The sequence below is a fragment of the Vidua chalybeata genome, chromosome 2, assembly GCF_026979565.1.
Source record: "Vidua chalybeata isolate OUT-0048 chromosome 2, bVidCha1 merged haplotype, whole genome shotgun sequence".
In the NCBI taxonomy this organism is placed as follows: domain Eukaryota; kingdom Metazoa; phylum Chordata; class Aves; order Passeriformes; family Viduidae; genus Vidua; species Vidua chalybeata.
Window position 1 is genome coordinate 97706457 of NC_071531.1, and position 14923 is coordinate 97721379.

Genomic DNA, 14923 nt, shown 5'->3' on the forward strand with positions numbered 1-14923 from the left:
CAGAGAGTGGTGGTGAATGAAACTAAATCTAGTTGGTTGCTGGTGACTGGTGGTGTCCCCCAAGGCTCAGCTCTGTTTCGTGTCCTCATTGATGATTTGGATGAGCGGATTGAGTGCATCCTCATGACACCAAGATGGATGGGAGTGTTGATCTGCTGGAGGGCAGGAAGACTCTCCAGTGTGATTGTGACAGACTGGATCAACAGGCTGAGGACAGTCTTGTGGAGTTCAGTAAGCTGAACCAAGCTGGGTCCTGCACTTGGGTCAGAACAATCCCATGCATTGGAACAGGCTGGGGGAAGAGTGGCTGGAAAAGGACATGGGGATGCTGGTCAATAGCCAGCTGAACACGATCCAGCATGTGCCCAGGTGGCCAAGAAGGCCAATGGCATCCTGGCCTGTATCAGGAATAGCATGGCCAGCAGGACCAGGGCTGAGATTGACACCTGTACTTGGCACTGGTGAAAGCTGCACCTTGAATCCTTGTGTTCAGTTCTGGGCCCCTCAGTTCAGGAAGGACACTGGGGGGCTGGAGCATGTCCAGAGAAGAGCAATGGAGCTGGTGAAATATTTGGAGCAAAAGTCTGATAAGGAACAGCTGAGGGAACTGGGATTGTTTAGTTCGGAGGAAAGGAGGCTCAGGGGTTATTACCTCACTGATCTCTACAACTACCAGAAAAGAGGTTGCAGTGAAGTGGGGGTTGGTCTCTTCTGCCATATCTTGAGTGCAACGACGAGAGCAAACAGCCTTAACTTGCACCAGGGGAGGGTCAGATTAGATATTAGGAAAAAATTATTCACTGAAAGAGTGGTCAGACCTTAGAATAAATTGTCCAGGGATTTCGTAAGGTCAGTGTCTGGAAGTGTTTAAGAGGTGACAGGATGTGGCACTTGGGGATATTGTTTAGGGGTGATTATGGTAGTGTTAGGTTGTCACTTGGACTTAGATGATCTTGAAGACCTCTTCCAACCTTGATGTTTGTGTGATTCTCCCCCACCTCACCGCTGTCAGCTCTCAAACTTTGGAAGGAAACTGCTTCCTCACAAAAAACTTCTTGCCTGACCCTACTGGGGCTGTGCTGCTGTGCTCAGACTGCTTTACTGTACCCAGTTTGGGAATGCCAATCTCAGATGGTTCTGAGTATTTTCTTCAAATATTTAACACACTTCTGCACAACCTTCTCCTCAGCAAGGAACCTTCTCTAACTTCAGGGTGGACCCACTGCTGTCATTCACAAGTAGAACACGTCTCCTCTGGAAGGTGTAAGTTAGAGAAACCTCAGATGTAAAATTCTTCTTCATTAACTGGTGAAGCTGGGCAAACATGATCATCCAGAGAACAGGGAGCTGCTCTCAAGGGCTGTTTGTGTTGCTTGGAGAAAGATGTTGACATGAAAGAGCTGGAAGACCATTCTGACGGAGAAGGCAGTGAACCATCAACTGACTCAAAAGTATTGCACATGGCTGATACAGGCCTTCCACTGGTGGCTGCCTGTTTAGCCCTACTGACAGTTTGTTTCTGTGATGGAAGAGAGTCTTCTAACTCACTGCAAAATCCATTAAGGGCAGAGTATGCAGAAACCACAGACAGGTCTGAGAAGGACAGCTTCATCCCTGTGTCCACATCAGTCTCTTGGGCACCCTCCAAGTCATCAATGTTAAGCTTGGGGCTGCATTTCCATGTTTTTAACCTGGTTGCAGGTGACCCAGTGTTTAAAAACTGAAATGGTTCACTTAAATGAAATGTCTCTGATGCAGAAGAGGAGTTCACTGTGGGCAAGCAGAACAGAGATTTGCTTCGTTGAAATGACCAAGAAATGCTGGAGGCACTCCTGGATCTGCGTGTGAAGTCTTCTAGATCACCGTGTCTCAAGTCCTGCTGGGAGAAACCAAGATAATGACCAAGGCCATTTGTGGCCTTTTTTTGACCCATTTCTTGTGGCTGTTCAGAGACAGATCGGTGGCTCTGAGGAAGAAAGGCTGGCAGAGTAGTGAAGTGGGAATCTGTTGACACAGATGGATATGGTTGCTTGTTCTGCTTTGCAGACTTCCTACACCAACTGTGTGCTTGCTGCAGTCAGGAGAGGGAGAGAAGAAGATCACATTAATACAGAATTGGCAGTTTTACAGCCCTAAGTCTCCATTGCTGAGTTGTTACTGCAAATAATTATGAAGCAGACTTCAGTCAGTATGCTTGCAGCAAATGTTTTACTGCAATAACAAAGACAAACCACCCTGCCAAAATCCCAAATATTTACATAAGGAGCCTCAAAGACAACAAGAATAAATGGTAGAGAAGCCTTGCCTTGTGGGCTGAATTACGCTAGCTTGAATTTCTCACTTCCTATTGACTTATTCAGATTCATTCATATTCTGTCTTCCAGCATTTGTACCTTAGTGGACAGCTTAAGAAAAAAATAAAGAAATGGAAGAAGTATGTTTTATAATTATAATTTCTCATTTCTTCCTTATTTTTTTTGTCCTCCTTTAAAACATCAGAAAGCCTTCAGCAAGCATGCTCATTCTGTCTTCTCGATGGAAATTTACTAATTCTTTCAATTTTCTTCCTTACCTAGTTAGCTCTATTAACTAGCTCACAGTGACATTACAGACACACATTCAGTTTGCTTGTAGATACCTTGACTGAAGACCCAAACTCATGGTTGTGATCCAAATCTGGACCTGAATTTCAGTCTCAGTTGCCTATCCACCAGACACTCAAGCATTTGAACAGGGAAAGCAGCTGTGACAAATGATGACCGAACATCCTACTCAAGAAAGAGCTGGAGCAAGGTGGCTTTCCTATGGAACTGATGTCTGGGTAACTGAACTGTGTTTGAGCAATCATAAGGTTTTTCACCTTTGCCCTTATTTCAGTGAGGCCTTTAGAAATTAGCCTTTTAAAAAGTTTAATTTAAAGTCTTCTTAATAGAATTTCTTGCATAATACAAAATGCTTGCTCTCTGCTCCAAAATGGACAGGAACTAATGGGACAAAGTGCAAGATCATACCCTTGAGAATAAACAATAATCTCAGCTATGGGACTTGTCAGTTGGAAACAGGAGAGGAGAAAGAACTGGGTATCCTGATCTCTTTCTGCTATTAAAGCAACAAGGCTGTGACAACATGGTATTGGGCAGTCTCAAGTGAGTTCAAAAAGCACTTTGGACAACACTGTTATGGCCTCATCTGGAATACTGCACATGATTCAAATCACACCTATGTGAAAAAAAATAAATTTGAAGTGAAACGGATGGAGCCACAAAAAAAAAAAAAAAAAACAAAACAAAAACAAAAAACAAAACAAAACAAAACAAAAAAAAAACAAACAAAAAAAAACCCAAACAAACAAAAAAACAAAACAAAAAAGATGATCTATCCATTAAAAAACCAGAACCACAAACTAATAAAAGATTTCTAATAACAACAGAAAGAAAGAATCTTCTGGGGTGAGTAATGGATAAAGACAGAGCCTGCTCATTTTACCAAACAGATTATATGACATGACAGAAAGAGCTGAGACCTGGCAACCAAGGAGGTTCTTTGTACCCAGTCTCTAAAAGAGCTCCATACACTGCTGCTTCTAGCATCTTGCTAATGCACATCACATTGTCTTAGTGACCTAGATCTGTCATAGCCATAATCTGGTTTTTACTGAAGTGATTCTAAAGGCAAAAAGAAGGATTTTCACATCTGAAAAAAATGCTTGGTTCTTTCATGATCTCTTGCTAGAGATTATAGGACAGCCAAACCATAGAAGTTCATTTAGATGCTGTAGATGAGTAAACATACATATATATACTATATATATGTATGTATATATATATCTGTAACAAGGTGTGTTAATTCATAATCTATTTCTATGTAATATAGTAAGTTCTTTCCCTTAATGTCATAGAGAATTATATGAATGAAGAAATTGAGGACAAAAGAGTCAAATGTAATGAGTCAGTTGTCAACAAAACATTAGCCAGAAATCACATTGAATCTCTACAAATAACATTATTTTATTAGTGCAATATGTGAGCCAATTTGTTTAAAAATCACTCTGCAAGATAAAAAGCTGGTCTGCAAAGAAAATACCAGCTGTTTCTTAACTAAAGACATTTTTTGATAACTCAGAAATAAGAATCTGACATGCTGAAAGTCCACAAACAGATCACTGCACTCTTTTGATGTGTTTGACCAAGAAGACACTCTTCATTATATTTTGTTAGCATTAACAAAAGGTACAATTTTTTTTTTCTCTGCAGTAACTCTGATGTGAGATACACTACATGAACTCAACCACCATGCCCAATGAATCAATTCCCAAAATCATTTTGGGAACAGATCTATCCTTGCACTGCAGAGAGTTCCGGGGCCAGTACCTTTACCTTGTGCAGGCCACACCAACTGTCTACCACACGTAAGTCAGGCAGACCCCACAGACATCATAAATAAAACTGAGCTGTCTAGTTAATACAGCCAGTGGGGTCTGGAGAGCAATTCAGCTTTCCCTGAAAAAAAATTCTTGTGTGTGGTTGGTTAGCTGAATTGTTTTCTATGTCCTTGGGCTGTACTACACTGAGAACACACACTGTAGCTGACAACCCACTTTAGGTAAAATGTTAGTTTTAGGGTTTTGCTATTTTAAATGTTTTTTTCCTAGTTTTTTTAATGTTCCTGAAGACAGATAGAGGTACTTCATTTTACACAAAGGATTTGCTGTTAATCTTGCTCCTGGATCACATGTCCTGGTCAAGCCCAGCTGGTCTGGCAGGAGGTAATGGTGGATGGTGGGGAGAAGAGAGCAAGCACAGCCTGCCCCCAGAATGGCTGCCTGCAGGGCAGATCAAGCGACATCACTAATACAGCTTATTTCTGAACAGCTGTTTATAGGAGGAACTGCTCCCCTTGATAACTTTTTTCAGATGAGTTAAGATTTAGAAGACCTATTTTCCAATGCTGCACTTCATTATATGGGCAGAAATGTGAAATAATGGGGAAATATTATTTTAATACTTTAATCTTAAAGCAATGTAACAGAAGACTTTCCTGGCTGTGAGAACACCAAGCAGTACAAGCAGCAGTGGTGTACTACAGGTAGAACAGTGTACCACAGGTAGCGTGTCAGAAGCTCCATCCCACAAAATACTAGTGAATAAAGATTACAGGCTAATCCTGTATTGTAGAGAACTGGATTATGTGGACTAATAGGACTTTTCTATATCTACATTCTCTAACATGTCAGAGATCACAGAGGGGATTCAGTGATTTAGCCAGGATTAAAAGTCAGGCAAAACTAGCTCCTTGTCCTGTGCCAAGGCCAGTGACTGTGCTCCCCTGTGCCACCTTGGGATGGAACACCGAGTGTTGCATGCAGCCTGTGCACTCATGTGACCACTCCTCTTCAGTTTTTGGAGGAGGCTTCTCTGCCTCCTTAATCCTGCCACTGGCTTTGAAAACAGCTGCATCTTTTCTGAGTTATTTTCTTTTTCAAATCCTCATAGTCAGCCTTCTCACGGCTTGTTAACACTCTCAGCATTGCCTGTTGCTCCCTGCTGCTTGGCAGAGCCCTGCCTGCTACAGCCATGCTGCCTGCAACAGGCACAAGCACCAGGGAGATGCCAGAGATGGCTTCGAGTCATCTGAGAGGCCAAAGACACAATGCAAAGTGACACGTTGATTTTGACCAAAATTCCAAATGCAGGGAGGTAGATTTGTCAGACCTTGCCACAAAGATGTGCAGCAAACCTGGCCACTGACAGATTAGCTCTCTAACAGAACAGATTTTTTCATCTGGCGCTGATCTGCTGCTCATTTATAATCTCTGCACAAATCTTTGTGAAGCCTGGAGGGATTTAGAGTCTTTGTGTTTTACAATGGGCTGCAGAAGAATTTCATGATGAATATCCGGGAATGCCATAAACAACTTGGGGTGAACCTTTCAGAAATGCACTTTCAACTTGGGCTGCCGGCACCTAACAGAAAAAATCCATGAGTGTTGCTGCAGTCTATTTTAAGTTATCTGCTTTTTAAGAAAGCAGAGAGAGATCTCCTTAAGCATTATCTGCATTAAGAACTGCCAGCAAGGCTTTGCTGAGGTCAGTACCCAGCAAGCACAGCAATGACATCACCATCTCGAGCCCAGATTTTGCCTGCCTTGCTCAACAAAAGTGCGATGGTGTTTGTTTAATTGTATTAAAACCAGTGGAACTGATCCAGAGGAAAAAAAATCAACACAAGAAAAAGTGGCAGAGATTAGTCCTCAGTATCATCATAGTAAGTGTTACTTGAAAGGCAAATAGTCAGAAGCACAGCATTTCAAAAAGGCAAAATGCAGAGATTTGATTAAAAATTGAACCTCTTTGAAAAAGCAGCTTGTAATGTGTTTACAAAAATAGAAAAGCTGAGTGCTTTGTAACACAAAATATATTCATTCTCAAGAATTTTTGCTGGGTGTATAGATTTGTAAGAGATCCTAGTATGCCATAGAATTTAACTAGATAAAGTACCTTAGGCTGAAGAAAAACAAGTGAAAATCTCTTATATGAGTTAGGGACTGATTCTCTATGCTCCCCCAAAACTCAGACATTAGCATTAAGGACAACCAAACACTTATGGCACAAAAAGGAAAGGAAAAAATAGAATAAAATATTTTGTAAAACAGGAGACTAGTATTAGATTTGCAGATTAATTAAATCAGTTCATGGCACCTCCCTTGATGGAGTCAATTTTTGCTCTGAAATTGTGTCTTTTCCACCACTTTCAGAAGAAAATAAATATAATTTTTGTAAGGGTGCCCTGTACACATCCTTGCCTGTCGTAAGACATAGAACAGTTTGGGTTGGAAGAGACTTTAAAGATTGTATAGCTACAACCCCTCTGCCATGGGCTGGGACACTTTCCACTACACCAGGTTGCTCAAAGCCCCATCCAACCTGGCCTTGGGCACTGCCAGGGATGGGGCATTCACAACTTCTCTGGGCAACCTGTGCCAGAGGATGCTTTTCTTGCCTTTCTTCCTCTTTGTGCTCAATTCTGCTCTATCTGCACTATTACGTATAATAATTCAGCAAACTTGAAGGTCTTTTCTCGTCTCCATTTTCCTTCCTGCAGACCAAACTGTTCTCTGAAAAAGTGACCTTTCTTTGCCTGTTTTTGTCTTTTTGCCTTCTCTGACCGTGGTTTAGCTGCCTTTCTTTCTCTTTTCCACTTGTATGTAACTGAGTCCTCTTGTCCCAGCTCCTTGCGTCAGTTATGGCCACTACCTCTGCTCCTAAAACATGACACCACTTCTCAACTCAAGATTACAGTTGCCCCATACAGATAAGAACATTGGCCGATTAATTCAGCAAATCAGCTAAAAAAAGAATCCCTTTACCTCCTCATAAGTTGTGATCTGTTAACATTTGCAGTGTTATTTCAAGGATGCCTTAAAAACCAACACTAGGCAGAAAATAGCTACCTCATAAACTGCACAGGGACTCTCTGGCATGTAAAACAGCAGCAGGTCCTATGCTTAAGTGCTGAGTCTCTGCCTAGGTAAGATATTAATTTTTCTGGTGTCCACCTTCCTCCTGGGTATGTCTGCATGTTCCATCTCACACAGAGTGGCTAGAAAATCCTGCCAAAATATTCTTTTACTTTGCCTACTCTAGCCAGAGATGTTATCATAATTTAAAGAAGCCATCTGTGCACTTTCTCCTCTCTGCTCACTATCCTTACTTCCCAAACATGCATGGCCAAGCCAGTCCAATCAGTTATCAACCTTTCCTGCTTCCCACACTGCATTGCCAAGAGTGTAAGTTGATTAGCACTTCATCTGTCTCTGTGTGGATTATGCCCAGAGGCAGCCAAGAATCTGGACAAGACCTATAAATCCAGCAGTATACTCAGTATAACAGTAGATGGTATATTCTTAGCTGCATTATTTACATATTCTTCCCACTGCTCTGACAAAAGCTCCCCAGTGCTCCTGCTTCTGGGCTTAGCTCTGGTGAAGCAGTGTTGGGCATCTTCCCATAGGATGCAATCGTGTTCCTAAGCCTTGCTCCTGCTCCAGCCAACTGAACCCTTTACCTCAGCTGTTATATAGCTGCACCCTTGGAGCAACTTGCCAATGTGTAAAAGCTACTGTGACAAAATAATTCTGAAGGGCTTCCCTGCAAATGAAGGAATAGTTTCTTGGCATTAAACAGATTTATCTTACCCATGAATAACTTTGTTGTCTCTTGAACTGACTTTATCTAAGCCCCTAGATAACTGCATTTGCAAAATGGATTAAGAACATGGATCAATCTGGCTGGCAAGTATCCAAGTCCCTGTCAGGACAAGCAAGAGGTCATATTTCTTTAGCTTAAACACGAAAGTATACCCAAACTTCAAACTTTAAACGCTGCCTGCAATTTAACAGGGATGTTAATCAACCATTTTTGGTACAATTATTTTTAAAAAGGTGCAGTATCTGTATAAAGTAAACAAAACCATTCTGATGATTACTAACTATCAACTGATATGGAGACTGAAAAGTACTGAGCTGAGAGGTCATTGTTTAAGTTTATATAATTGGGAAGAAATCAAAGTTATCATCAATGCTGTGGCATGTATAATATTGCTAATAGCAACTCTCTGTAAGAAGTCAAAATGTAGTCTTGTTACTTGCAAAGGTAGTTACTACAATTGCTTTGAACTTAAAATTAATTAAATGAATATAAGGAGTCCATGGAGCACCAAATCTGATGTTTTCTATATCCCAACTCCATCATTTCCTCTCCCTAACTGACCATTCTGCCTTAAATTAAGGTATTAACCTGCTTGCACCTGCTGAGTGGCTGTTATGTGGTTAGCTATGAATATGTACTAAAGTCTACTTATTGGCAGGTTCTTGTTCCTGTATCAAAACAATCATTAACTAAACTAGCCTTTTCCTGCTCCTGCTCTTTATCATATGATCTGTCTTCAAGTCAGAGCTCCCTTCAGACTTACTTTGGTTGGGCTCAGGTGACCCTACTCTTCCAGTTTCCATTTGCAGGACTGTTTCTCCATTCCTCTGCATGGGGTGAGCCCTTCCCTGTCCCTGCACCTTTCTGAGGTCACCGTTCTGGAGTCCAGAGCTGAAGACAGGTGTGGCCCTTGGGACCCTGTGCAACTTCCCATGCTTCCTATGGCATAGTAACTCTGGTACCCACCAGAGCATGCAATTTTCTTTTCATGGTCAGGTTGCACTGGTGGCTGTAGGTATCTGAATAACAGGAAATTTTCCCTTTGATTTAGCCTTAGAGCTCCACTTCTTATTGTACAGATTTGCTTAAAACCCATATACCAGGACCTAGTTTTGACAACTTTAAAACAGCATAAGTTAGATCCAAAGTCTCTGTTTTCCTTCCACTTTACATATACTAAATTTTTTGCTTCACCAAACTTCCAGAGTGATAAATGCCATTTCTGTAACTTCATTCTCATTTGCCTTTTTGTCCTCCTGTTCAGAATCATCATCCTCACCGAAAACAGAAATGACAATCAACTGTATTTGCAGGTCATACTCAGGCAGGTTTCTGCTCTCCTCTTTTGGTTCATATGGCTAAAATCTTATCCTGATTTTCTTTGCTCAGCAAGTCTTATTTTACCTCTGCACTGCCTGACATTTGTTACTTCTGAAAATTTGCTGAGTTTAAACCAAAAGCCCTATTTATAAGCCCTATTTTTTTTTTGTTTTGTTTTCTTTTTGTTTTTACCCTTCCCTTCAATTTGCTTGAAACCAGTGTAAGGGCCCATAAACCAAAGTTATATCACACAGCAGATACCTCCTGAGAAAGAACAGGGAAAAGAGGACATAGGTGAGTGTGGTTGCCATGTATAGGTTTGGTGATGACTTGTCAGCTTCAGTTTGCAACTTAGGCTAACACAGATATGCCTGAAGTGCAATCAGTAACTCTGACAAACTGGTGACTGTCTTGCCCAGATGGGCAAGGAAGCTGCCCTCTCCAGTGCTTTACAAGTGTTATTCAGCTCTGGCATGGGATTTCTCTGATGGTAGCATCTGCAAAGCAGCATCGAAAGGTTCCACTACCACCTGGATGTGACTCACCAGAGCAGAGATGTCCTGTGTACTTGGAATTTCGGTCCCAGGAACTACAAACCCGGAGGCACTGTGCTACAGAGGGCTGCACACACTTCTCTGCATGCTGGGAGGTCTGTACGGTGCAAGGATGGCACCCATAATGCGTTTTCCACAGAAACAAGGTCAGGCAACTGGACAAGCCACATGAATGAAATTCACTCCAAAAGAACACCCTTTGAAATCTGAACAACAGCCTTATAAAGGTGAAGGACCGTGCTCCTTGATTTTAATGTAAGCAGCAATAAATAGCTCTGCAGTGCAAGAATGCACATTAACCTGGCTCTGGATTGCCACAGATACCCCTCTGCAGGGCAGACACCTATTAAGAGTTTGCTGCTTATCCTTTTATCTCCCTTGGATGTGGTGTAGTGAAGCAGAGCATGCTGATATATTGCCCAGATATGGTGCCTACAGATGTCCTAACAAACAAACTCTCAGGATTCGGTTATGAGCACTTGAGATTAGTTCAAAAAGAGAGTCTGTGGGAATGTCTCTCTTAGGCTGCTCTTCAGGATGCATTTCTTTTCCTTCATCACCTCTCTCTTCATCCTGATAATCACTGTGCAAAAGAGAGATGCAGTTTGTCACCCAGTGATGCTAGAAAATAATGAGTACCATCAGGACTTCTGCTTGTCTTATATAAAAGTCTCATAACTGAGGGCTATTTTAAAACTCCATGTCAGTTCTGTGCCCATACTTCTTATAAAATTACACTCACCAGCCATGATTTCTGCACTTGGGCTCATAATTCCTTCTCTCCTCATTTTTTAAAACTGCTATCTTATCTCACATCACTCTTAGCATAAACCGAGGTTGACTGATACCTGGCTAACATCATTCACTGCTTTGGTGATCAGTTATGCAATACAGCAAGGGGTTTCAAATTATTTTTTCAGCAGTACTGTCCTGGCTCTTGCTCCAAGGATAGAGCAAAAAAAAAAAACCCAACCAACCAACCAATCAACCAACAAAAGGGCAACTCTCAGCGCAGGGTAAGCTTTCCTGCACAAAACCAAGAAATGTACTTCTATTTCCCTGTGTACTGAGTTTACCTGCAAAAGGATCCTATTTCCATCATGGTCTTCGGTCTGCCACCTGCCTTCACTGATGGGGCTGCAAGGGTTGGGTAAGAGAGGCACAAGCTGCCCCACATCTTTTACTCTGAATTCCAGCACGGCTGACTCTGTCCTCACTGGAACTTGTCCCTTTGGGAGTTTTTTTAAAGAAAACTGAATGTCTATTTCCATGTTAGAATAGACAGGAAAAACACAGAAGTCTGCTTTTTTCTGACACATTGGTCTTTTCAGTATTAACTCATACAATTTCAAAATGTCCACAAAATTCTCATTCCTGCAGTATATGGTGAAGCGGATCATCTCCTTCCCGTAGTGCACTGGGCGAATGGCCCACAGAGGAGTCTCTGGAGCCAAAGTGTAAAAGTCTTGGCTGCATGGCATGTAAGGGAGGAATTTCCCATGCATTATCTCTGTGTGGTGGTAATGCCAAGGTGGCCGCTGAAAAGTTTCATGGAGCTGCAAGATGGGTTCTTCTCCATACTCCTCCTGCAGGAACAGAATGACAGCAAGGGCTGGCTGAGAAACACCAGCCTTGAGCGGCTTCCTGCGCTTCCTGGGCACTCGTCTTTCTGAGACCCGAAACAGCTGGAGGTCTGGATGGATCCAGGCTAGAAGCTTATCAATGGCCTGCTGAAGAGTCATGGATTCACCTGGGTCTGTAATAATATGAACACTAACAAGGAATGGGTCTTGTATGCCTTCCACAGAAAGTTCACCTGAAATATTAAAAAAAAAAAAGTCCTTTAAGATTTGCAGCTAAGTTACAACACTTAGGTGACTCTTAGAGGAGAAACAGTCTACTCAGTCACAGTGGGCTTTTCTTTTTCTCCAGCTCTCTGAATCTCCCTTGTAGTAAACAACAACAAAAAAAAATACAGTGATATAGCAACCAAGAAAATAATCAGAAGACAGAGAAAAGTTTCATCAAGCATACCATAAGAGCTGCAGTTTCTTTGAGATAGCATCCAAAAGATGCTAGTCAACATGCATTTATTTCTTAGAAAAGACCTGTTCCATACAGTTGAGAGGTAGGAAAGACAAAAATACTGGTGTAGAATGGAGGTGTAAGGGACATTAATGATGTGCAGAATGATAAGGGTAGAGAGTGTTCATGCCATATTACTTTCATTTTTGCCAACTGGCCCAGGGCATAGAAATCACACCATTGAATTCTACTCTATCACCCTGACACTGGAGTTTTACACACAGTTAAGTGTTTTATGTCCTGGAGGCAACTGTTCTAGTAAGTAAGGCAATGTTTGTAGGGAAAGGTAATATCTTTTATTAGACCAACTGATACAGCTGGTAAAAAAAAAAAAAAAAAAAAAAAAAAGCAGACAAGCCTTCAGACACACAGGTCCTTCTTTAGGAAAATATATTACTTGTCCCTACAAATCCTACACGGTTTATTTCTTCAGACTATCAGGACTGTAATACTACTGCTTCAAGGTTTTCTTAAGATTAGGGAAGACCTGTAAAGGGAGGAGGCACAAAAAAATTACACTTAGGGGAAAAAAGAAACCTCTAGTTAACCTTGGCAGTGTTCAGAGGGGCTCTATCTCTTGTTTGTCCCTGGAACGTCTTTGAGAGCCCAGCAGAGCAATGGCTGAGTAGAGGTCTAGGGAGAAATTGTTACTTTGTTCTGCTGGAGTTATAGGCCAAAAAAGAGGCATGGTGATCCAAGACAGTTTAAAAAATTAATCAAGTAACCTTGATATTTTTGCTGAAATGGTTCCCCTTGTGTGGTATTCTGAAACCACCTCCGTGTCTGAGACCCTGAGTTTGGGCACAAAGCCTAAATGTGAGAAGCCTTAGAAAGACTTCCCAAGCTTTTCATTGTGCAGACCACATTTAATAAGGGGATTGTCTCAAAGGCTATTCCCCCTCCTATTAGCAATCAGTACAAACCTCTCCCTCCTCCCTCCTGGCATCAGAACAACATTCTTGTGATATTTCACCAATTGCTTTAATGGAAAAGCAGCTTTGTGCGAGTAGTGTATTTTAGTTGTCTTTCAATATAGAACAGCTGCAAGACCCAGAGAAAATTTAGATGCAACTGCATAGCTTTGCAGACAGAGATGACTGGTAAACACGACATCAGCCTCAATTTAGAAGCTGCAGAAAGATATGGTATGCAGAGCAAATAGCAAGCATGCATCTTGCCTAGGGGAAATAAAGAAAAACTATGTAAATAATCAGAAATACAATTACAGCAGAGTTCTCATATCTCTGCATGAAATGGGTGATGTGGAGTGACTTTGTCAGATATGTAATGGAAGTAAAAAAAATTGAAGCAAAAATAAAAATGGGGACAGTATGTTGCAAGAGGCTTTGCTGCGGCAATCATTACTGGTAGGTAATTCTTTGAGATACCCCCTGTGGGTAGTTGCAGTGTGGGAGAAAGACAAAAGGGGTGTGGGGAGAGGTCCTCCTGTGGTCCTCTACATCAGACAGCAGAACAGGAAGGAAATAAATTGCAGAGGCTAGTGATCTAATAAAACCTGAAACCTGATAATGATGCAGTCATTCATTTTCTAAGGCTTTTCTAAGGCTTCTATTTCTAAGGAATAGAAGATGTTCAGCTTTTTTCTCTCTCTGATTCCTTTGTTACCCAAATGCTATCAAAGCCTGCAACAAGTGACAGGCTTGATATTTATGCATATAAATGACTGCAGTTCTGAAAGAAGCCTGGGCACAACAATGTGAAGCACAGAGCCATCGCTTCTGTCAGCTTCTTGCTCTGCATTGAAAAAAAAAAATCTCTGAGCATGGCTTTTCTACCCTCCTGTTGCTCAGCATGGTGCATGGACACTGAATGGCTGAAGCATTTTTCAGAAGTGGAGCCTTGTGGGAGCCAGTGGCAGCATTAATATTCTGCAGCCATCGCTGCCTGTGCCCATCAGCACCAGATGCTCACAGAACCAGCCTCAGAGGCACAGCACAAAGCCATCCTTAGTAGCCAGAGTTATACAGAGCAGAGCAAATCATCTCTTCTTTTTGAGCTAGCAGCAACTATGTGAGTGCAACAGATCAGTATGGAAAGAGCTTCAGTCCTATTTTATGTTAGCAGAGATGCTTTAACATGTTTCGTTATGTGGCTTCTGTGCTTCTAAAATGGCAGCCCTTTCTGTTTGGGCAAGAAAAAGAAACTTAAGCAGAAATATGAGCAAGGAGAAACCTTCCCTCAGAGTTGCAAATTGTTTCTATGTTGCTAACAAGTCTTTTTCCTTCATCTGACAAAGGAGGAGGAGAAACACCACCATTTCTCATGACACAGTTCAATTTGCCCCGGGGCAAATTGTTACAGAAGCAAATGAAAGGTCTGCATATGTATTAGCCTTCCTGTGTTACTAGTTAATCCCACAGAAAATATCAAAATGCTGAGGCATCTATTTGAAAATGAGCTTCACAGTTCTCACAGCTATTACATTTTTTCTCTTCCTATGACAGAAGGGGATTAGGTCTCTCTGAGTCGGCAAAGCACTAACTTTGCTAAGAGGTAACTACTACCAGGATCAAAAAAGTATTTTATAATTCTAAACTTTTTACTCCTCTGCTCAGTAGTATTAACCACCCATGAGAGGTTAAAGCAGTCAGTCAGCCCAAATGCTGTGGAGCTGTTACTCTTCACTTCTTAAAGCTGGGAGTGGAAGGTGGCCCTGATATTCTATGATTGTATAGGTCCTTCTGTACATATTATTTTTATTTTGTTGCTGATGTGGTATTGCTGAGCTGAGATAAA

The 14923-nt window shown here is 41.6% G+C and overlaps 1 protein-coding gene across 1 annotated transcript in view; it reads right to left on the reverse strand.

Moving 5' to 3' along the window:
* Positions 1–1279: 1279 nt before the first annotated feature.
* Positions 1280–14923, reverse strand: part of FAM124A (family with sequence similarity 124 member A) — a 36727-nt gene continuing 23083 nt past the window's right edge. The window contains exons 3-4 of the mRNA XM_053935590.1: positions 11158–11897; positions 1280–2071 (exon numbers count right to left, since the gene is read on the reverse strand). Coding sequence (XP_053791565.1) covers positions 1280–2071; positions 11158–11897 — 1532 coding nt within the window. The remainder of the gene's footprint in view (positions 2072–11157; positions 11898–14923) is intronic.